Source organism: Ptychodera flava, chromosome 1, assembly GCF_041260155.1.
Source record: "Ptychodera flava strain L36383 chromosome 1, AS_Pfla_20210202, whole genome shotgun sequence".
Lineage (NCBI taxonomy): Eukaryota > Metazoa > Hemichordata > Enteropneusta > Ptychoderidae > Ptychodera > Ptychodera flava.
This window is the reverse complement of record NC_091928.1, coordinates 55,301,625-55,322,828: the sequence shown is the minus strand read 5'-3', so window position 1 is coordinate 55,322,828 and position 21,204 is coordinate 55,301,625. Positions and strand designations below refer to the sequence as shown.

At 35.8% G+C, this 21,204-nt stretch overlaps 1 protein-coding gene across 3 annotated transcripts in view; it reads right to left on the bottom strand.

Annotated features, from left to right (window-relative positions):
• Positions 1–17,067: 17,067 nt before the first annotated feature.
• LOC139141401 (arylsulfatase B-like) overlaps positions 17,068–21,204 on the bottom strand; it is a 150,633-nt gene continuing 146,496 nt past the window's right edge. For all 3 annotated transcript variants that reach the window (XM_070711042.1, XM_070711027.1, XM_070711035.1), the window contains 5 exons: positions 21,028–21,154; positions 20,083–20,440; positions 19,652–19,803; positions 18,468–18,626; positions 17,068–18,108 (listed from right to left, as the gene is read on the bottom strand). In XM_070711042.1, the coding sequence (XP_070567143.1) occupies positions 17,948–18,108; positions 18,468–18,626; positions 19,652–19,803; positions 20,083–20,440; positions 21,028–21,154 (957 nt within the window). In that variant the 3' untranslated portion in view covers positions 17,068–17,947. The remainder of the gene's footprint in view (positions 18,109–18,467; positions 18,627–19,651; positions 19,804–20,082; positions 20,441–21,027; positions 21,155–21,204) is intronic.

Genomic DNA, 21,204 nt, shown 5'->3' with positions numbered 1-21,204 from the left:
CCCCTAGCTTGTATCTGAAATTTTCAACAAAAAGACATCCTTCCTTATTGTTTGAAATACAGGAGATATATGAACCAAAAATGCTACATAATTTATTAAATCTTGGAGTGGTGAGATATTTAAAAATACAGTACTGACTATTATTACAGTATGGGGCAGCAAGACAACTTTTGGGAAAGAGTATACATGATGACATCCTTATTAACTTATATAGGGCTCAGCCCTTGGTGTCGCGCCAGGGTTAAGATTGGCACGACAATTTTCTCCCTTTTTCAGTTTTTATGCGTGATATTAAGGATATTTTGTATCAGCGACAAGGTGGATAATAACACTTACTGGCTGATAAAAGATATATTTTATAAATGGCATGTTATAAAATAGTAATTTACAGTTTCGTATTTGTTTATTTAGGGACTGGACATAAATTACAGGGGGGGGTGGGCCGGTGTTTTTCGAAAAACCGCTGCGTAAAAAATAGTGACCCTTCAAAAGTTCATGCACAAAAATTAGTGACCCTCCCCCTTATCCGTGCATGAAAATAAGTGACCCTCCCCTGTTACTCAATACCCCCCAAAAAACCCGCAATGTGTTAAAGACCCCCTTCTGACTTGCTATACTTTTTAAATCGCCCTCCCGAAAGGAAGGCAAAATGTGGCCGATATAACGCGTTGTCCAAAAAATATCAAATCATATGTGTGTGATAATTCATGTAAATGTACTTTGCTTGAAGTGGCAGGTAAAAAGTGCATGCCTGTACAAAAAATGTAATTTTTAGATTTTATCGATAATGTTGATTCACTATACATGTAGTCGACTATAGGAAAACTACGAACGTGTATTTTCCAGTATAAAACTAGCTATATCTGTTCATATACAGATGTTTAATAACTGATATAGATATGCTTGATTAGCATGGGTTGTTTACAAGTGCACATGTGAACAAGATATTTGATTTTGGAATTTCTGTCAAAATGTTGATCCACTATACATGGGAGTCTATGACAAAACTATACATGGGAGTCTATGACAACACTGTCAAAAAATTTTCAGAATTAAAAATTTGCACTATTTGTGCATATATGGACCCTCAATAATTGACATAATTGTGCTTGATTAGAAGAGGGTGGTAAAATGTGCATCTGTGTACAATAACTTTGTTTTTGGAATTTCGCATAAAATGTTGATCCACTATACATGGGAGTCTATGACAAAACTGTAAAAAAAAATTTTCAGAATTAAAAATATGCACTATTTGTGTATATATGACCCTGAATAATTGACATAATTGTGCTTGATTAGAAGAGGGTGGTAACACGTGCATCTGTGTACAATAACTTTGTTTTTGGAATTTCGCATGAAATGTGGATCCATTATACATTGTAGTCTATGAAGAAACTATGAATAATTTTTTTTAAATACAAAACTTGGCAAATCTGTGTATTTATGTATGCTTGATTATTGATATTTATGTTCTTGATTAGACTAGAGTGGTTACAAGTCTGTGTGTGTGTAAGAAATTTGATTTTGGAATTTCACCGAAATGTTGATTCACTATACATGGCAGTCTATGGTGAAACCCTATGAATAATTTTTTTCCAATACAAAAATAGGTAAATCTGTGCATTTATGTACACTTGATTATTGGTATTAATGTTCATGATTAGACTAGAGTAGTTTCAAGTCAATGGGTGTGCAAGAAATTTGATTTTGGAATTTCACTGAAATGTCAATTCACTATACATGGCAGTCTATGATGAAACTATGAATAATTTTTTTCCAATACAAAACTTGGTAAACCTGTGCATTTATGTACACCTAATTATTAGTATTAATATTCATGATTAGACTAGAGTGGTTTCAAGTCAATGGTTGCGCAAGAAATTTGATTTTGGAATTTCACCAAAATGTTGATTCACTATACATTGTAGGCTATGAGGAAACTACAAATAACTCATAGGTTATCTGATCCTAAATTGTTATTCAAAAGTTGTTCGACCTGAAGCTTCCAGTTGTTATTGATGACACTATGCACTATTCTGAGCAGTTTGTATTCTGTCAATGTCCTCAAAAAATAAAAAATGTACATACAGCGACATGAACGTTTGACACAGACCTATACCCAATGTATTGTCAATGGGAGAATGATGTCAAATAAGTAATCTCCCAAATTGTTATTGAAAGAGTTATTATAGGGGACAGTTATGCACAACAGTGTTGAATAAGTAGAAATCATGACAACTTAAATCAATGTGGCTGCTTGGATCATCAATACATTGTTTATTATACCTGAAATTTGCGCCCGAAGGGCGCGCCGAAAATGGTAATGGCAGAAAATGAAAGCGCCAGGAGGTATTTTTTCTTTTTCAGTATTCCATAACGTGCACATGCAATTTCAGCTTTGATGCATGAAAAAAGGTGACCCTCCCCCATAGGCTTGCACAAAATTTTATGACCCTTCAAAATGCTTGCGCGAAAAATGGCGACCCACCCCCAAAAAACACCGGCCCACCCCCCCCTGTAATTTGTGTCCAGTCCCTTACGAGTACTCAAAAAAACATGGCGGTGCCCATGAAAGTAGGGTACACTTCCGGTTACTCGCATAGTATATTATGAATAAGCGCATGCGTAGTCAGTAAGCCGCTGGCGCGACTATTAGATTAATCACATTTTCAGTTCAGCGCTGAAATGGATGTGCGTCTAGGAAAATTATTTACCAGATTTCATTTCATCGAGAAACTTTTGCAAAAAGTACCGGTACCCCTTTTTCGTGTTTTCACGGGCCTAGAACCAACCCAACTCCCCAACCCCCTTGTCAAGGATTTGGGAACACGCTTGGGTATCGATTTTCCATGAGAGTACCGCCATTACGTTTTTAACCCCTTTGTCAAGCGAAAATCTGGCACCTAATACGAATCCATTTGCGGGCGGATGATTCGATGACTGTAATACAGTGTAACAATTACGGTACGACGCACCGTTTTTTGATGTATTTGGTAGGGACGCATCATGTCACTGCGCATGTCTGCACCAAATTAAAAATAGGAAACAGACTGTATTTCCAATTTTCAATTTACGTCGGGCTGATCAATGAACAAGACATCCCGTTGGCTGCAATCTGCTATCCGGAATTACCATTATGCTTATTACGAAATCATACGCTTATATTGAAAATAGGAAATAGAAATATGAGTATATTTCAAAATTCAAAAGATTTTAGCTTGCAAGAAAAATCAACAAAAAATCTGTTTTCAAATTCCTTTATTAAAATCCCGTTGCGCTAAACAGGTTGGCCGCGTTTTGTCACGGATGAACAAGAGATCCTGTTGGCCGCAATCTGTTATCCGGCATTACAATTATGCTTATTATGAAATCATACGCTTATATTGAAAATAGGAAATAGAAATATGAGTATATTTCAATATTCAATAGATTTTAGCTTGCAAGAAAATCAACAAAAAATATATTTTCAAAATCCTTTATTAAAATCCCGTTACGCTAAACAGGTTGGCCGCGTTTTGTCACGGATTTGCGTGGCAGAAAGTGGCCAAGCGCTCTGTCCAATTTATTCATCAGGCTGACGTAAATGAACCAGATATGAACTGTAAATGCTCACGTGTCACGTGTCAATTCCCAAGTTGCATATTTAATGAACTTTGCTAATTAGGGATATATATTTGAATTGACTGGACCATTGTTGATGAAACTTGCGACATGTATTGAAGCTACTATGATACAACATTCTTGAAAGTCATTAAGCATTTTTACTGCAGCCAATTCCGAATTTGCATATTTAATGAACTTTCCTAATTAGGGATATATATCTGAATTAACTTGATTTTAGTTATTGAAACTTGCTATATACATCAAAGATACTGTGCTATAAAATTATTGAAAGTCAAAAGACATTTTTACTTCAGCCGATTCCTAATTTGCATATTAAAGGAATTTTCATAATTAGGAATATATATCTGAATTGACTAGATCAAAATTGATGAAACTTGCTACGTACATTAAAGACACTATAATACAATATTATTGAAAGTCATTAAGCATTTTCTCTTCAGCCGATTCCTAATTTGCATATTTAATGAACTTTCCTAATTAGGGATATATATCTGAATTGACTTGACCAAAGTTGACAAAACTTGCTACATATATTGAAGACACTATGATACAGCAATATTAAAAATCGTTAAGCATTTTTACTTCAGCCAATTCCTAATTTACATATTTAATGAACTTTGCTAATTAGGGATATATATCTGAATTGACTGGACCAAAGTTGATGAAACTTGCTATACACATTAAAGATACTATGATACAGCATTATTGAAAGTCATTAAGCAATTTTTCTTCAGCCAATTCCTAATTTGCATTTTTGATGATCTTTCCTCTGAGATTCACTTGATCAAAGTTGGCAAAACATGCTATGTACATTGATGATTATACCAGGTTAAAACAATATTGAAAGTCATTTCACATTTTCATGTCAGCTAATTTATAATTTGCATATCTAATGAGCTTTCACAGTTCGGCATATATGGCTTGAAGGACTTGACCAAAGGTAATTACACTTGCTATATAAAGTGGTGATACAATGACAGCAGTCAAAGAACTTTAATATTTTCATTTCAGCTAATTACATATTTGTATACTTCATGACATTTTAGAATTAATCGGTGGTGAATATTGTTCATTATGTTGATCATAATACTTTCATTCATGAAGTTGCAAACATGTGGCAAAGGTTCAAATTTACACATAACTGCAATATATAATGAAACACGTGAGCATTTTCAGTTCATATCTGGTTTAGAAAGTGGCCGAAGGTTTATTGCGGCTCCACGATGGTGTTTGCCCGCAGAATTTGATTACACGTTATATCACGGGCTCCTCTGTTGTTTGTTCATAGATCTCACCGAAGTTTCAGTGGATCAAGTATTTTTCCGCAAAATTTCACGATTTTTTAATGTATTCACTATCACGTTTACGTATTGGGCAGTATTCTCTCCAGGAATTTCAGAGAGAGTAGTGGATAGATATATAATTGAATCTTAACCGGCATGCGATTTGTACACATTGACAGATTCACCATGTCCTGGCAAACAAATCGGATAATATGCCACATTTTTTCAAAAGATTCTGGATTCTCTGATGTAATCTTGTACTGCAAAGCGGAAAAAGAACGGCTTGTCTCTGCTTTAAAACGCTTCTTTAATAAGGTTCGTAGTGCCTTTATCTTGCACGTTAGTACTGCTTTTATGGCACCAATTTATCATCAACTATATTACCTATAAGGTTTAAACGCAGCTAAAAACTGCCATAAAGATCAAAAGTGAATTTTGGGTAAAGTTTTGTTCCTTGATCTCAGCGAACTGTCAGATATAACTTGCCTGAGTGTTTCACAACAGATAACCTGCGCTGCATTCAACTTAAAAATATCCTAACAAAACGAAAGGCCATCACGGAGTAAGTGTGATGTGACATGTAACTCATAGACAAGTGATATGATTGGAGGTGTAAAAAATTGACTATAGCCAAACATATTGAAATTGGCATAGCACTTTTATGGTATTTTTTATTCCCGCTCTTGCCATCATCGCCATCATTGTTATATATACCAGACAACTAAGTTTACCGTTTCTTGGAAACTCTTTTGTGAAATAGAAAGTGAGATTTAGTTATCAAGATATAATTATGGCTGACAGGATACGTATGGAAACTTGGTACATCATTACAAAAACCAAAAGGTGAACGGCATAGACAGTCAGTCCCAGTGGAGGTCGTTGTAGTGTGGTAGATAATATACGACAGAGTAATCGCTGCGGAGACCATATTTGTGATTAAAAGCTTCAAAATCTACAGTAATGATGGATCTCTCTCCAGACTTGCCCGCTAGAAGGTAAAGAAAGCCAAGAGGAAGGTAGTAAGAGGAAGGTAGAGTTTGCAAATATACCCACCAGACAAAAGACAGCCAGGCCTTTGATATATGTCACATGCTAGAATAATTGTAGCGACAGTTATGATATGGGTAAGCTCCCTAACAATATAAACATGATAGTTATGATATGGGTAGGCTCCCTAACAATATAAACATATGTGGTGACATATATGATGATATTATTGCGGATGATATTAAGATGGCAAATTCTTTTAACGATTTTTTGCCAATATTGGCTTGAAACTTACAAATTCTTTTGGAGATTTAGCCAACAACATCCTATCAGCTGGTCACAAAAATTCGAAAGTACGCAAGTTCGTTTTTAAAGAAATTGATCCAACTTTTGTTTTGGACCAACTCAATAGTATTTCAATTACCAAGGCAACTGGTCTTGATTCCATCCCGGCAAAATTACTCAAATGTGGAGCTCCTATCATATATAGGTCCCTCACTCATTTATTCAATATGTCACTACGTACTGGAAAAATTCCTGACCAGTGGAAAATGGCCAAGGTTACACCACTTTTTAAAAAGGGTAGCAAATCTGACATGAACAACTATCGTCCAATATCGGTGTTGCCTATAGCTACAAAGATTTTGGAACGTGCTGTTCATTCTCAACTTATAGTCATTTAAATGAGAATGGCCTCATATGTGACAATCAATCAGGTTTTAGGCCATCACACTCTACCGAAACTTCCCTTTTAAATGTTGTCGACTATATTCTCTCCAACATGGACAGTGAAATGCTGACAGGTGCTAATTATATTAACCTATCAAAAGCTTTCGACACTGTCAATCATGTGTTGTTGTTGGAAAAGCTGTCAAAGTTTGGCGTGAACGGTCTTGAACTTGATTGGATGAAAAACTATCTAGCAGATCGCACACAACGCACGAATATAATGGATCTCTGTCAGAAGCATCACCTGTCCAAATTGGAGTGCCCCAAGGTTCGATTTTAGGGCCACTTTTCTTTTTGATGTATGTAAATGATCTGCCATCTGTAACTAAATTATGCAAGGTGGTTTTATATGCTGATGACACCGCATTGTTTTATGCAGCAGATGACTTACAAAAAGTACAAAACTCGTTACTCAGTGATTTTATATCAGTTAGTAAATGGATGGATACGAACAGATTAATCCTTAACGTTGACAAAACTAAGTCCATGATTTTTGGTACACCTCAACGTCTCAGAAATAGAAATTTAGTTTTGAAATTTAATGATATCGAAATTGATGTTGTCAGTCAATTTAAATATCTTGGTGTTGTGTTAGACCAATACTTAAACTGGGAATCTCATAGTAATATGATTGCCGAATCTGTATCGAGACGTCTTGGAGCCATATGGCGTATACGCAAATTTCTCGACCAGAAAACCTGTGAGTTGATGGTGAAAGCGTTAGTTTTTCCATTGATGACGTATTGTGCGTTGTCTCGATGACGTGCAGTAAAGGAATGCAAACAAAGATTCAGAGGTTGCATAGTAGAGCAGCCAAATTAGTTCTTGGTAGGGGAAAGTTTTCTTCGTCATCATTGGCCTTATCTCATCTAAAATGGCATCATATAAACCATCAGTGGAATATACAGTTAGCTGTGATGACTTGGAAATGTTTAATAGATTTGCCCCTCCATATTTATCTACTGATTTTCAAGAGCTTATTTTGTTAAGCGCTTCCAGGCGTTTTACAAGATCTACTGTTAGTGATAAATTAATTGTGCCCATGTCCCGCCTACAGAAGGGTAGAAACACATTTCTGAATAGAGGCACAAGACTATGGAATACTCTACCCTCATATATAAAATCTCAAAAAGAACTTTGTAATTTTAAATCTTTAGTGAAGAAATATGTTTAATTGTACGCTTTGTGTTTTTAAGTCTCGTCACTTTTGATGTACTTTTGTCAATTTTTTTTTCATTCTACGTGTCTGTTTTTATTTGTTTGTTGTGTACCTTTTGCTTTTTATGCAGGACGTCATGGGAGATCATAGAACACCTTGTGTGGGAAATGAATTGACTTATCCTGTTTAAATAAAGTAAAATAAATAAATAATAAATAAAATAAACATGATTTCTTTATGCCCACTAATCTTCAGTCTGGCCAATTGATGGGATTTCGAAATAGCTATATCTATACTGATTGTACACATCGGACAGTCACCAAAACCAGCAAATATTTCATTTCTCGATATGTTTCTAAGCCTACCTGGGCGAATAGTACAGAAATGTACAAGAACTCGAATTGCGACATCAAGGCGATCTCAAGTTTCATACGCTCAGCTGTATCGTCGCTCTTCGACGATCTCTTTGTGCCACACCGTATCGTATTGATTCAAGTGAGAATTTTAGATATTTACTTTTAGAGCAATTCTTATTCATATCGCACAATAGGTTTTGTTGTACGTATGTTTCCAAGGAAAGTAGATAGCAGGTTCTGAAGGCCGCTTCGATGTAATAGAACCACGTTGTATTAGCCGCTTTGCTTCGACAATTGCTGTTGATAGCAGGACACAGGGAAGACCTAAGACGCTCAGAAAATATATCTGAGCCAGCGCCCTGTAACAATACGTGAAGGCTGAGATAGTTATATAAGTTGCAATGCAATGAAAGCAAACAAATTTACAAAAAAATAGAAAATCAATTATTTGAGATTTGCTGTAAAGATTCTAGGGATATTTGGTCTATGGTAAAAAGAAACAGATATTTACAATGGAGGACACCAATATACGAATACGGTCTGTCCGTTTTCGTGAACCATTTATGTGGTAGTTGTGTGTAAGATGTTTGGCATACTGTACTCCAGATAACATGTTTATTTTATACACTATTATTTCCAAGTACTTTGCACTTTGCGGAGTAGATTATATATAGCATCCATTGACTTTGAGAAAACGTTTGGCAGAAGTGATCATTACTGCCTGTTTTATAAGCTCCTTCGGTGTCGGTCTTCTTGTAAATTTTATAGAGTTGTTCAGTCTCTGTAAATCAATGTAAAGTCATGTGTCAGAACCCGGTCAGGTATGACTGATTTCTTTGAATGTAGCTTTGCTGAACAACAGGGATCAGTATTGTAACTTCTTTTATTCTCTTTTTTGTAAATGATATTGGAATTACTTTAGCGGATACCAGTATGCTTTTATTGAATTTGGCATGTTAAATTAAACATTACATCAGCTTTTTTCAGACAACCTTACTCTAATTAGTATCTCGCAAATAGGTTCGCAGCACTTGTTTGACCAATAAGTCGTTATTGTTAAAAAGAGGAAACTCAAAGTAAATACCAATCAAACAAAAGTTACCATTTTTTGCAGGGTCGATCGTCTTAGAAGGCATGACAACTGGTCGTACAGTAAGCAACCTGTTGCAGTAACTACTTTTATAGCTATCTTGGCACAGTCCTTCTTGGTCCGGTCGTTGGTTTCAGTCACAAAAAACTGCAGGTGAACAAGCTAACATTGTGTGATCTGACAAGTTTTCTTCATAAAGTTAGTCCTCTGCCTGTTACTATTGCCCTTAAAATATTTGACTGCAAACTATTGCCTATTTTACTTTGTGGTGCTGAAATCTTAGGCTTTCACCATGCTGCGGACATTAAAAAATCCTCAACAAGATGCTGCACCATATACTTTAATTGTGTAATAACACACCAATTACTACTATGAGAGGGAAGTTGGGTAGACCAACATTGACAGTAAATATTTATTGTTATCACCTAGATTAGCGTGCCTATGTGCAACTATGGAGAAAAGCGCCCTCACATCCGTGCATTATTAACGTATCACACCCGGCCCGGTTGCCCAAATTTGGATGTGAGAATGAGTCGAAATCGGGACCTACTTTTGTATTTAGATCATTTACTGTAAACAACATTGTGCGAGATTCAAAAGTTGTAGTCAGGCACACCGCGTCCAAATATGGGCAATCGCGTACATTTCCCGAACAACCTCCATTCTGGTTACTACGCGCTTTGCTATCCGCGGCAAACTTTACATTCGTACACAAAGGCAGCGCGAAATTAGGAAAACGTCTGCTCGCTCAGGTGAGTAATGGTGACAGTGGAGCGGTTGATATTTCTGAATTCTAATGAAATCCAGTGTACTATACGCTAAGTGCGTGCCTGTGCTGTGTAAATTAAAATAATTTACATCACTCTTTCTTCTTCACGCTTTCGTCTTTACACCTCCTTTTCAGCCTTGATCTCTGTTGGTTACGTAAGCTGCGTTGCGTGTTCTATAGAATTCTGCAGGTAATATGACATCAAATCGATTCCAGCTATCATTATCATTCAAGGCAAATAAATTACCAGGTCCAATAAACAGTAAAAACAAACACACAAAGACACATAAGATCACTGACAAAATCGGTAGTACAATCTTGAACCACTATATAAGTGGTGGTACCAGGTGTCCGGAATGGGTAAGCGTACCCTGCTAGCATGCTACACCCGTCAAGATTGAACTAGTGTGACAAAGTTATTGTACGGTAATTCAGCTATCTGCTAAATTACTGTTCTGAGTCAAAGTCGGGAATACTGTCTTTCATCATCTGAGTGACAGATTTGCCATATTAGATATAAGATCTCCATATCTACCATAGAACTTCTTAAAAGATCTAACCAACCTACTTTGTGAAAATCCTTGTCTCACCAGCTTTAAGACTAATAAGCTGTGTCTCTCTTGAAAATCTCCATATGAATCACAAGCTCTACAGTATCTCAGTAGTTGTGAAATGTACACACCATAAGCTGGACTCGACGGAATATTACTGGTCAAGTAGGGAAAGTTAATGATTTCAAATTAAAATCATCCCTTTTATCATACAACTTGGTGTGTATTGCATTGTGTCTAATTTCAATAAATAAACATCGTTATGTGTATGTCAATCAGCGACGCTAAGCGATTGTGTTCTATGAGCAGCTTTCAAAGAAAGTGTAACTAGCAATAATTGCATTTGGTGATCGACAGAAACACTGAAAACTAAGCAGTTGTTTGACAGTGCGGAAGATTTCCAAATTTAGACTGAACCGAAATATATTGTTCTTCGCACATGTACAGAGTCCCTCGTCAGGCGTTCATTGTGTTATTTCACAAGGATAGGTTCTAGATAAGCCAATGACAAGGAACTGCCAAACTGTTAATCTACGAACTGGTTGAATAGATACAAAAATCTAAATATTATGAATGCATATATGCACAGTGATATAAATAAATTCATACATGTTTTCTGTAAATGTATTATATGAATAACAAACTGAAGGAAATATTTGACGGAGTGCCTAGCTGTTAAACACGTTTCCGTTTGGTTTTATCTTTAACTTGTGTCATGTCAAGATGAATTCCACAATAAAGAATCTGTACGACATATTGCAAATAAGCAAATGTCGAAATGTTCACAGCAATTGCATCCGAAGCAAAAAACAAGATTTAGGCCTAATGGTGATATTTTGACGACAAATATTTTCCCTTCTTTGTAACTCCGTATAGGAGATCAACCATATAAGCTTAAGCTTAATAGTGAGATGTAATTGATGTGGAAAAGCTTGCACCGAAAATATGATTCAAATCAAAACAAAATATATCTTTTTAACAAACCTTGTGTTGAATGCAAATAGACAGTGCTGCGTGTCTTGATCTGTTGGATGATGTCCATAAAGTGAGGTCTCCAAAAGCTGCAAATGAAGTGAGTTCGTTCGCCAACTGATACACCCACTTACTGAATGTATAATTCGTGTAAGTGATAAATATTGCCTTGAACAGATTAAATTCTGAACAATTTGATTGGTTGCGTCCTCATCGATCGCCATAATTATGCAAATTGTGACACATTCGACGACATTCGAGAAAGCTATATGGATATTATGAAAGTGTCTTGGATTGAAGAAAGTCTTCTCCTTTGTTTTGTTTGTTTGTGTTGTGTTTTGTTTTTTTGTTTAGCACTTTTGACGTTAGACAGGTGTTTTTCAAGGGATTGTAATTGTCACGCCATATAATTTGAAAGGAGGTTCGGGGAAAAATCGCAGACACGGATTTGAATGATATTGCTGAGGTTTTTTAATGCATAAATTGCTAAAGGGAGGAAAAGCCGAGTTTTGGAAGGTTCAGCAAAACGCTTGTCACGTGACTATTATGCAAATAATGACTGTGTACTGTGCACATCGGACTTCCAAATATCAGGGCTTTTAGAAAACATATACTTTATTTGGGTTTTAGACTTCTATAACTGAGAAACAAATATAAATCTGATATATGTATATATATGTATATATATATATTAAAGCAGTCCGTAAATACAACTAATTAGCTATATATATATATAATATATATATATATTATATAATATATATTATATATATATATATATATATATATATATATATAAGCAAGTCATTTTACACAAATTAAAACTGAATCAGGCTGCCATATTGCAGTCAGTGAATTTATTCACAATTTTATTGCTCTCACCACAACTATGAAATATTTTTGTAAGTAAATCGAAGATATTTGATTGCTCGATGCTTTGGCTCTTGATTACGATATTTTTACTATCCTAATTATCATCAACCGGATCGTGATAACAAACATACATAGGTTATACAGTAATTCATATCATTGCGTCGGCGATTTCTTGCATTCTTGACCATGCTATTGCAGACATATTGATGCGTTTAAATTGTAAGACAAGGATACAGAAGCTTGAATTCATACAGCTGCAATTTGCTTTTTTATTTTTTATTTTTTGGTTTCTCAGATAACGACACCTACTCTTAAGGATATTATGCTTACATAAGGGTTACATTGGGAACAGCCTTTACATAAGGGTTACATTGGGAACAGCCTTTACATAAGGTTACATTGGAACAGCCTTTACATAGGTTACATTGGGAACAGCCTTTACATAAGGGTTACATTGGGAACAGCCTTTACATAAGGGTTATATGGGAACAGCCTTTACATAAGGGTTACATTGGGAACAGCCTTTTTGAATTCATAGCTTGAAGAAACATACCTTCGAATAAAAGGCAATGAAATGATTGCAGAAGAGAAATCAATATCAATTGCACTTGATGTCATTACAGCAATTGGGGAGTCAATTAATATCCGCTACTTGATAACTGATTTGCTTTGCTTCATAATATCTCTGCAGGGGAATCCTAGAAGATACATTATCAAGATGGATTTTCCACAGAAACTACCTTTAAACTTCGACTGTAAACAATTGGCCATTTTCCTTGTGTTAGGTTGCCCTTAAAAACACACTTGCCCAAGATTTGTTGCAGTAGAATATGTGGGTTTTATTTCTTTACTGAATCTATACGATCGAAGGTAGTCGAACGTACACCAACCTACTTTCTGAGTCATATAGTATGATTATAATAACTCCAATATTAAGAGACCCAAAAACCATGTCATTATTGACTTAATATCCAATGCTTATCCCTTATAAATCACTAGACAAGTTTAAATGATAACAAAGTGAATATTAGCATATTAGCGAATATTTCACTCATGATAACTATGTAATTTTGTGTACCTCAAGACACTTGTGAAGCTATTTGGCACTATTACACTCATGGATATATTATATATATATATATATATATATATATATATATAATATATATATATATATATATATATATATATAATATATATATATAATATATCTCCATGAGTGTAATAATGCCAAATAGTATCACATGGATATATATATATATATATATATATATATATATATATATATATATATATATATATATATATATATATATATATTCGCAGTCATCCTTGCTATTGATAAAAACCGAAGTATATTATCTGATGCTACAATGGGCCATTCTGATTGGGCGAGAGCTTATACCGACGCTAAAATAACTGTTTTAGCATTGATAGCAGACTAACCCCTCAACGTGGCACCAAGTTGCATTTGCCAGAAGTTGTGATATATTGCCAAAAACTGAACTCATTAAAAGGCAGACATTTGTATGCGACCGTACCCTTGGAGTCGCACAAAGTCAGTTAACAATGCACTTATCTCATAGTTTGGGAGAAACTTCCTAACCTGTAATAAAGATCAAGATTTTTGGCACAATGGTTTGAATTAGTGGTATGAATGAAATAATACATGGCGTGAAAATTGGAAGAAAATGATCACTGGAACGGCCAGTTCGTGGAGTAAGCCTTGAACTTTATTTACCTGCTCTTAATTCTTAGGATAATCTTCTTGCTAAATACATACTAGCATATTAACTGTAATCTGTAGTGTACCTGTTAAAAATCTAATTATCAAGACAGGAAATGGCTTGGTGCGTATATATTTCGTAAAATTGATGCGATTTGGCCTGCGAAGTCCGATGACATTGTGTTTTTCTGTCTTTTGGTTGCGAAATCGTCACACCGTTTATGACATTGAGACATGTGACAATAAATTAACAATTCATACTTACGACAAAGCCGTGAAGTTCATCCAGACGCCGTGTTGCGAACGCTCAGCTTCGCTGCGTGCGCAAGCATTTACATTCCGTACTGTCAAGATGCAACTTCTACCTGGCAAGAGTTCTTAGCGAGAGGACCGAGTCAATTGTACTTGAATCCTAGTTTATTGCGTCTTCTAATGCATCAGAACCAGACGTGGACGTGTCACTCTAAAAATCTTCGATTTTGTGTCAACTGCTTGTTGTACTAAGATATTACAGTGCAGTTTAAAACTCGGTTTCCGAGCTCGCTAGGCTAAACTAAAATATTAATGGCACCAGACAATAGCTGGTATCAAAAAAATGCCTAAACTCAAGATGAAGAGTAGCAGTCGGTGAAAACTGAAATAAATCGATTCAGTCACGAACTTCGAACAATTACGAAAGCGATTACTTTTGGCTCCATGAGTAGGTAAAGCCTTGGAGGTAATTTGCCTCCATGGTAAAAGCAGATATCTACAACTACCTGATAACAGAATGCGTCATTCTAAAAAAGCGCGACGGTCGAGTTTTGAACAAGTAATAGGGTTCCTCCATTGTTTAATCAAAACGAACAGTATTGGAACTACTCTCTGGAGTAGACTAGTTTCATGCATACCATGGTTTGCCGTTTGCAGAACATAATTATGATGTTCTTCTCAATGCAACGTATATATGCACTGGTAGTGGCCATTGTTAGCAATTAATCCAAGATAAAATAGTTAGCAAATAAATATGTGTAATTGAAGGCCTAGACACTGTAATATTTGATGACTGTTTTTCACGTTTTTGTTGTATGTGTCAGCAACAGTTTCTAGGTTTACTTCCCAGTAACACCCAGTGCCAAGGTTGTTGACATTGACTGTATTAATATCTGTGTCCTGCGTTGTAAATGTTGTTACTCAAATTCAGTCCAAACTTGAATTTTGTTTTGAACTTGTCAGTGGGTCATAAGCATTGTTTTTGTTGATAACGAAATTCAAGTCTGGACCTTAATTTGATTATCAATAAAAACAATGTATTTGACACACTGACACGTTGCATTGACAAACAAAATACAGGGTATTTTGAAATGCTATAGGAAGTATATATAGACAAAAAAGAAATTGTAGTGGATACATGGAGCAAAAATACCCAAAAGATTGTCAATAGTTTGAGTCACTCTACATCGAGTCACTGCACATCGATTTATTTTGCGATACGATCCAATATGGCCGCAAGGTGGCCATATTTTTGCGATTTTTCATGTCTTTGAACCATAACTCAGACATCCTTGAACAGATTCTGTTCAAACTTGGCACAAAGGCATAACACTATGGCCTACATATGCATGTCGAATTATATTGCGATACGATCCAATATGGGCGTGAGGCGGCCATTTGTTTGCGATTTTTCATGTCTTTGAACCATAACTCAGACATCCTTGAACAGATTCTGTTCAAACTTGGCACAAAGGCATTACACTATGGCCTACATATGCATGTCAAATTATTTTGCGATACGATCCAAAATGGGCGTGAGACGGCCATTTGGTTTGCGATTTTTCGTGTCTTTGAACCATTAACTCAAACATCCTTGAACAGATTCTGTTCAAACTTGGCACAAAGGCATAACACTATGGCCTACATATGCATGTCGCATATTATATTGCGATTCGATCCAATATGGGCGTGAGGCGGCCATTTTGTTGCAATTTTTTTATGTCTTTGAATCATAACTCAAACATCCTTGAACAGATTTTGTTCAAACATGGCACAAAGGCAAAGCACTATGGCATACATACGGGCATACATATGCATGTATCAATTAACCTTGCGATAGGATCCAATATGGCTGCAGAACTGCCATTTTGTTGGAATTTTGCATGTCTTTGAAGCTTAATTCAAAGGTCATTACACTGATTTTGTCCAAACTTGGCACAAAGATCATGCACTATGGCATTCATATACATGTTAATGTACTTTGTGACATGTTCCAATATCGTTGCAAGATGGTCATTTTTCCCCAATATCGCTGCCAGATGGTCATTTTTGGATTTCTTCATGTCTTTGAGGCTTAATCATATGCAAATATTGTTGTTGAGACTTGGTACAAAGATAAAGTACTATGGCATATACATATGCATGTCTACTAATTTTGTGCTATGATCCATATGGTCAATAGACAGCCATTTGATTTCAATTTTGGTGTGATTTTTTTATGTCTTTGAAACATAAACATAGGTCACTGTCCTTCGATGGACTGATTTTGTTTAAACGTGATATGGCTGCATTCTTGTGCACATTAATTTGTTTCATTATATGATCCGAAATGGCTGATTACAACAACATACCCGATCCCATATCATTTCTAAAATTCCACCAAACCATGTGTATAGTATGTGCCATCATGACACTAGAGGCAGTGAGGGCATCGTTATGTGTGATGTAATCAAAAGTTCCTTCAATGGTCATTACCGGCAGAGATGAGTCATTTATTGAACGTTCCTCAGATTACTTTATTATGCAAGTCACAGGCCTGATGCACCTGTTGCATCAATGTCATTCCACAGCTACCTAGACCACAGCTACCTAGACACCAAAGATTATAACAAAATGGACAAGCGGGGACTGTGTCATCAACGATGACTTGTTTTCAAAGTAACTATTTTTGATTGATGTGCTATTTGCTATAACAGTTGATGTATTTGTCTGTATTTTTATTCTTTTAATACCTTCAAAAATACAGTATCTTGTTATATCAAATGATTTTGAATGCATAGTGTTCAACTTCTCAACTCAGTCTGTGAGTAATGTTCATTCTTAGCAAAATGTAGAATGCATGTGCCACCAATAGCATTGCATATTGTACCCTTGCTCACAGTGCATTTTGTTGACAAGGATTATATATAGACTTTTCAAGATACTTCTGGAGTTAGAAAGAAAAAAATATTTGTTTTATAAAACAATTAAATTAAAATATTACAAAAATAAGTTGCAGCTATTGTGCCTTTTTCATGAAAAGTTTGAAAATAAATCAGAATGATTTTGGCATTGAATTCTGTCTTCCAAGCAACGATATCAACAGAACACTTATATAGTACCCTGCTTCTCAAAGCTTTCAGCAAACTTGGAACTGAATAAACATTTTGTGATAATGTTGTAATGATATTTTTTATTTATTGATATAGCACTGCATGTGTGACATCATTTGACACAAATAGGATTCAGTACAAATTTTGCCTGTTGTGATCTTTGCCTTTTTCTCAGTTTGCAGTTGTAGTCCATGCTAGCTAGCTTGTATGCTTTCAATCATAAAGGTAGTGATGAGAGGGACCAGCTCCTGATTTAATATCCTAAACATGAAATGACCCTGTGACATTGACTTTTATATAGCTTACAATGTGAACATAGAGGACGCCCACTATTCCTTCCAATATATCTAGGCTTATAACTTTTTAATCCATGTCAAGCCGTGCAGACTGCTGCATTCTTTCTTGTAAAATTCCAGGAAAGGAGACTTCTATACAACCAGACACTGCTGTATGATGCACCTCTCTCCAAGTCCGTTTTCGTTTATCACGGCAATCTTAGAGACACACTTGATGTAAGATTAATCCAAGGTATCCATGCGTAACCATGTAACTTGGGATCTGCTTTGGGATCTCCTTCTTTGTTGATTGGATAAACAACAGTTTTGTTGTATTCCTCTAGTCTATCCTGCATAATCTGCAGAACATCTGGAAAGAAACACACAAATTGTTGGATAAACAGTTTTTAATTCTGATACCCTTTTCACCTACTTTTCATTGATTTTGTTCAAAAAGTTAGATGGGAAAAGATGGCTTGTACATAGAAAATTGCTGTAAATAAAATGGTTATGTAAAGCACAGCATGAATCTCCAGGTATGTATTGATCCTAATCCAAGTTGGTTCTGTAAACAGATCCAAGATATGCTGGGCTCCTTTCTGCTTACACTCAGTAGTCGACTAGAAATCAGACGATTCTGGAATAAATCTCATTTACTGTGATATGCATTGTTAGTGATTTCTGGGCAGAAAATTAATGGATGAATGTGCAAGTCTGTAAATATCTTACCTGGATACTGCTCAGCAATGTTATGATATTCACACGGATCAAGTATAACATTATACAGACATGGTTTCTGTTTTGGTTGGCAGTTTGTTGAGGCATTGGCAGGTTTCTTCCCACAATGCACCACTGCAGCCCTGGGGTCATGTGGTATAGGTTTTGGTGCTAAGGAACAGAAAAGATGTTTGATGGAATTTTGTGGCAAAAAGGACATCTGCTTTTCTTCAATGGCAGATCTATATGAATTCAGACAAATTAGTTTCCCTAAAATACAAAGTAAGCAGTCAATTAATTACTGTATGGTAAAAAATATCAACTAAATATTGTTTCAAAATAAAGCTACAACATTAACTCTTTTGTATCATACAGGATAAGAATTATACCAGGGTATTCAAGTGCCATTTCTGGCTACTTGTTTTGGAAAATTATGTCTAATTAACCCTTTGGCTACTTAGAATGCTAGAATTTTAGGCATTACTATATTCCTCATGAGCTAGACAATTGCTGCAATGTCATACATGTGTTCAAATTATCTTTGCTATGCAGGATGACATTGGCAGTGGTAGTCATATATATGACAAGTAGATAATTTCCCATTATTCTCATTCATGTGATGTCATAACAGACTTGTGTTTCCACTCACAAATCTGAACAATTCCCTTCTTGCCGACCAGATCAGAGTGACACTTTAAACCCTATGTGGGGAACCCCTTGTCTTCAATGATGTCACACTCCTATGAATGTGAGATTATATATGTGTGTGTGTCTCTTGTATACTAATGTTAAAAACAAAAATGCATATTATGTCCAGGTATATGGTAGGTGCCTGTAGCACCAATGACAGGTCAATGTAGCACCAATGACAGGTCAATGTAGCACCAATGACAGGTCAATGTAGCACTAATGACAGGTCAATGTAGCACCAATGACAGGTCAATGTAGCACCAATGACAGGTGCCTGTAGCACCAATGACAGGTCAATGTAGCACCAATGACAGGTCAATGTAGCACCAATGACAGGTCAATGTAGCACCAATGACAGGTCAATGTAGCACCAATGACAGGTCAATGTTTTCATTTTATTGACATCTTGAGTAATAATTTTCCAAATTTCTTGTGAGGAAAAATTAGATTTGTGTGTACGTCAATCAACCATTCTGATGTCCCAATGTTTAATCAATATCATTTACCTCCATTGTATCCTTCTGGTTGATACCATTCATCCCATTTTCCACCCTCGTCTTCTCCCATAATAATCTTGAATTCCCCCATCCTCAAAGCAGCACTGCCTGCTATGGGATCAATGTTGTGAAGAATTTCATTTCTGGGAGACGGCTTGCCCCTGGCAAGACAAATGTCATTTAATACTGGTGAGTAACATCAAAACTTGTACAGCTGCAAAGTTGAGCTTCGATGCTTGTCAATTCAACTTAACCCTTTGAACCCAGCTTGGAAAAAAATGTCTGTATGATGTCATAGGTCACCAGGGGGTCAGGGTGCAAAGGGTTAAACAAATACCTTCTGTTAATCATTTTAAAGTAGATTTGCAAGAACATGTCATGTACAAAGATATTTGTAAGAAATTTTCCAGAAACAGAAGTCATTATATCAAATTACTCACTGGGAAAGTGTCTGCCACACGTTTAATCCATCTAAATTTACGGGCAAATCTGTCATGTTTCCTCCGGCAAGATGATACAGAGTTGGCAGCCAATCACAGACATGAATCATCTCCTCGGATATCCTGCCTGGTTTTTCCAGCATTGGACTGTTAATGAAACCATCACCACGGACTCCGCCTTCCCATAGTGTGTGTTTAATCCCTCTGAGTGGCCAATTGGACGCATGGTTCATATCAAATCCTGCCGCTGGTCCACCATTGTCCGTGCTGAAGACAATGACCGAGTTGTTGTAGAGTCCAGACTCTCTCAGAGCAGCTATCACTTGACCAATGCCATCATCCAATGCAGACACCATTCCTGTCAGATTTGATCAAAAAAAATAAATAAAAAGAGAAAACATGGATTATTTTTTACTTCTGAAACATTATCTTGAATGCTGAGCCACCACACTGACTTTAACTGAAAACTTTTCATCCCATACTCCTTAATTGCATTGCTAAAGAGTTCATTTCTCATAAACATCTAACTTATGGTTGGTGAAAGTTTAATCCCCTTTTACAACTATTTTGTTGATTTTCTTTCTCTCACTGATAGATACACTTTACTTCTACAATTTTCTTTATTTGATTATATCTCTATGTATTTTTATTCATGCATGAAATTCCTTTACGAATACGTTGCTTTTTAGAAACAACACTCCAAATTAAAATATATCAAATTAGGTTACAAAACAGATGTAGAAATGAGTTCATTCATGACAGAATTCATTTGAGGGAAATCAACATGTTACTTCATACATGAAGTTCAGTTGCAAGCAATACTAATTGCATAAGAACAACCCAAGCCTGTACGTGGTTACAAAAAATATGATAAACATGATAAAACAACCATGCAAGGTTTCACTGCTTAAGCTCTTTTTTAAAAACAGATTCTACTGCCATTACCTGCAAATGTTCTTCTTTTTTCATCCAGAATGTAGGGAAATCTACAGGTGTACTTGTACGGTGCTTGAAGGGGTACCTTTCTATTGGCACTATGAACAGCTTGGTATGGTAGGTACAGAAACAATGGCTGCAACAAAAAAGAACATTACATTTCACATTTTTATGGGAAGATGGAAG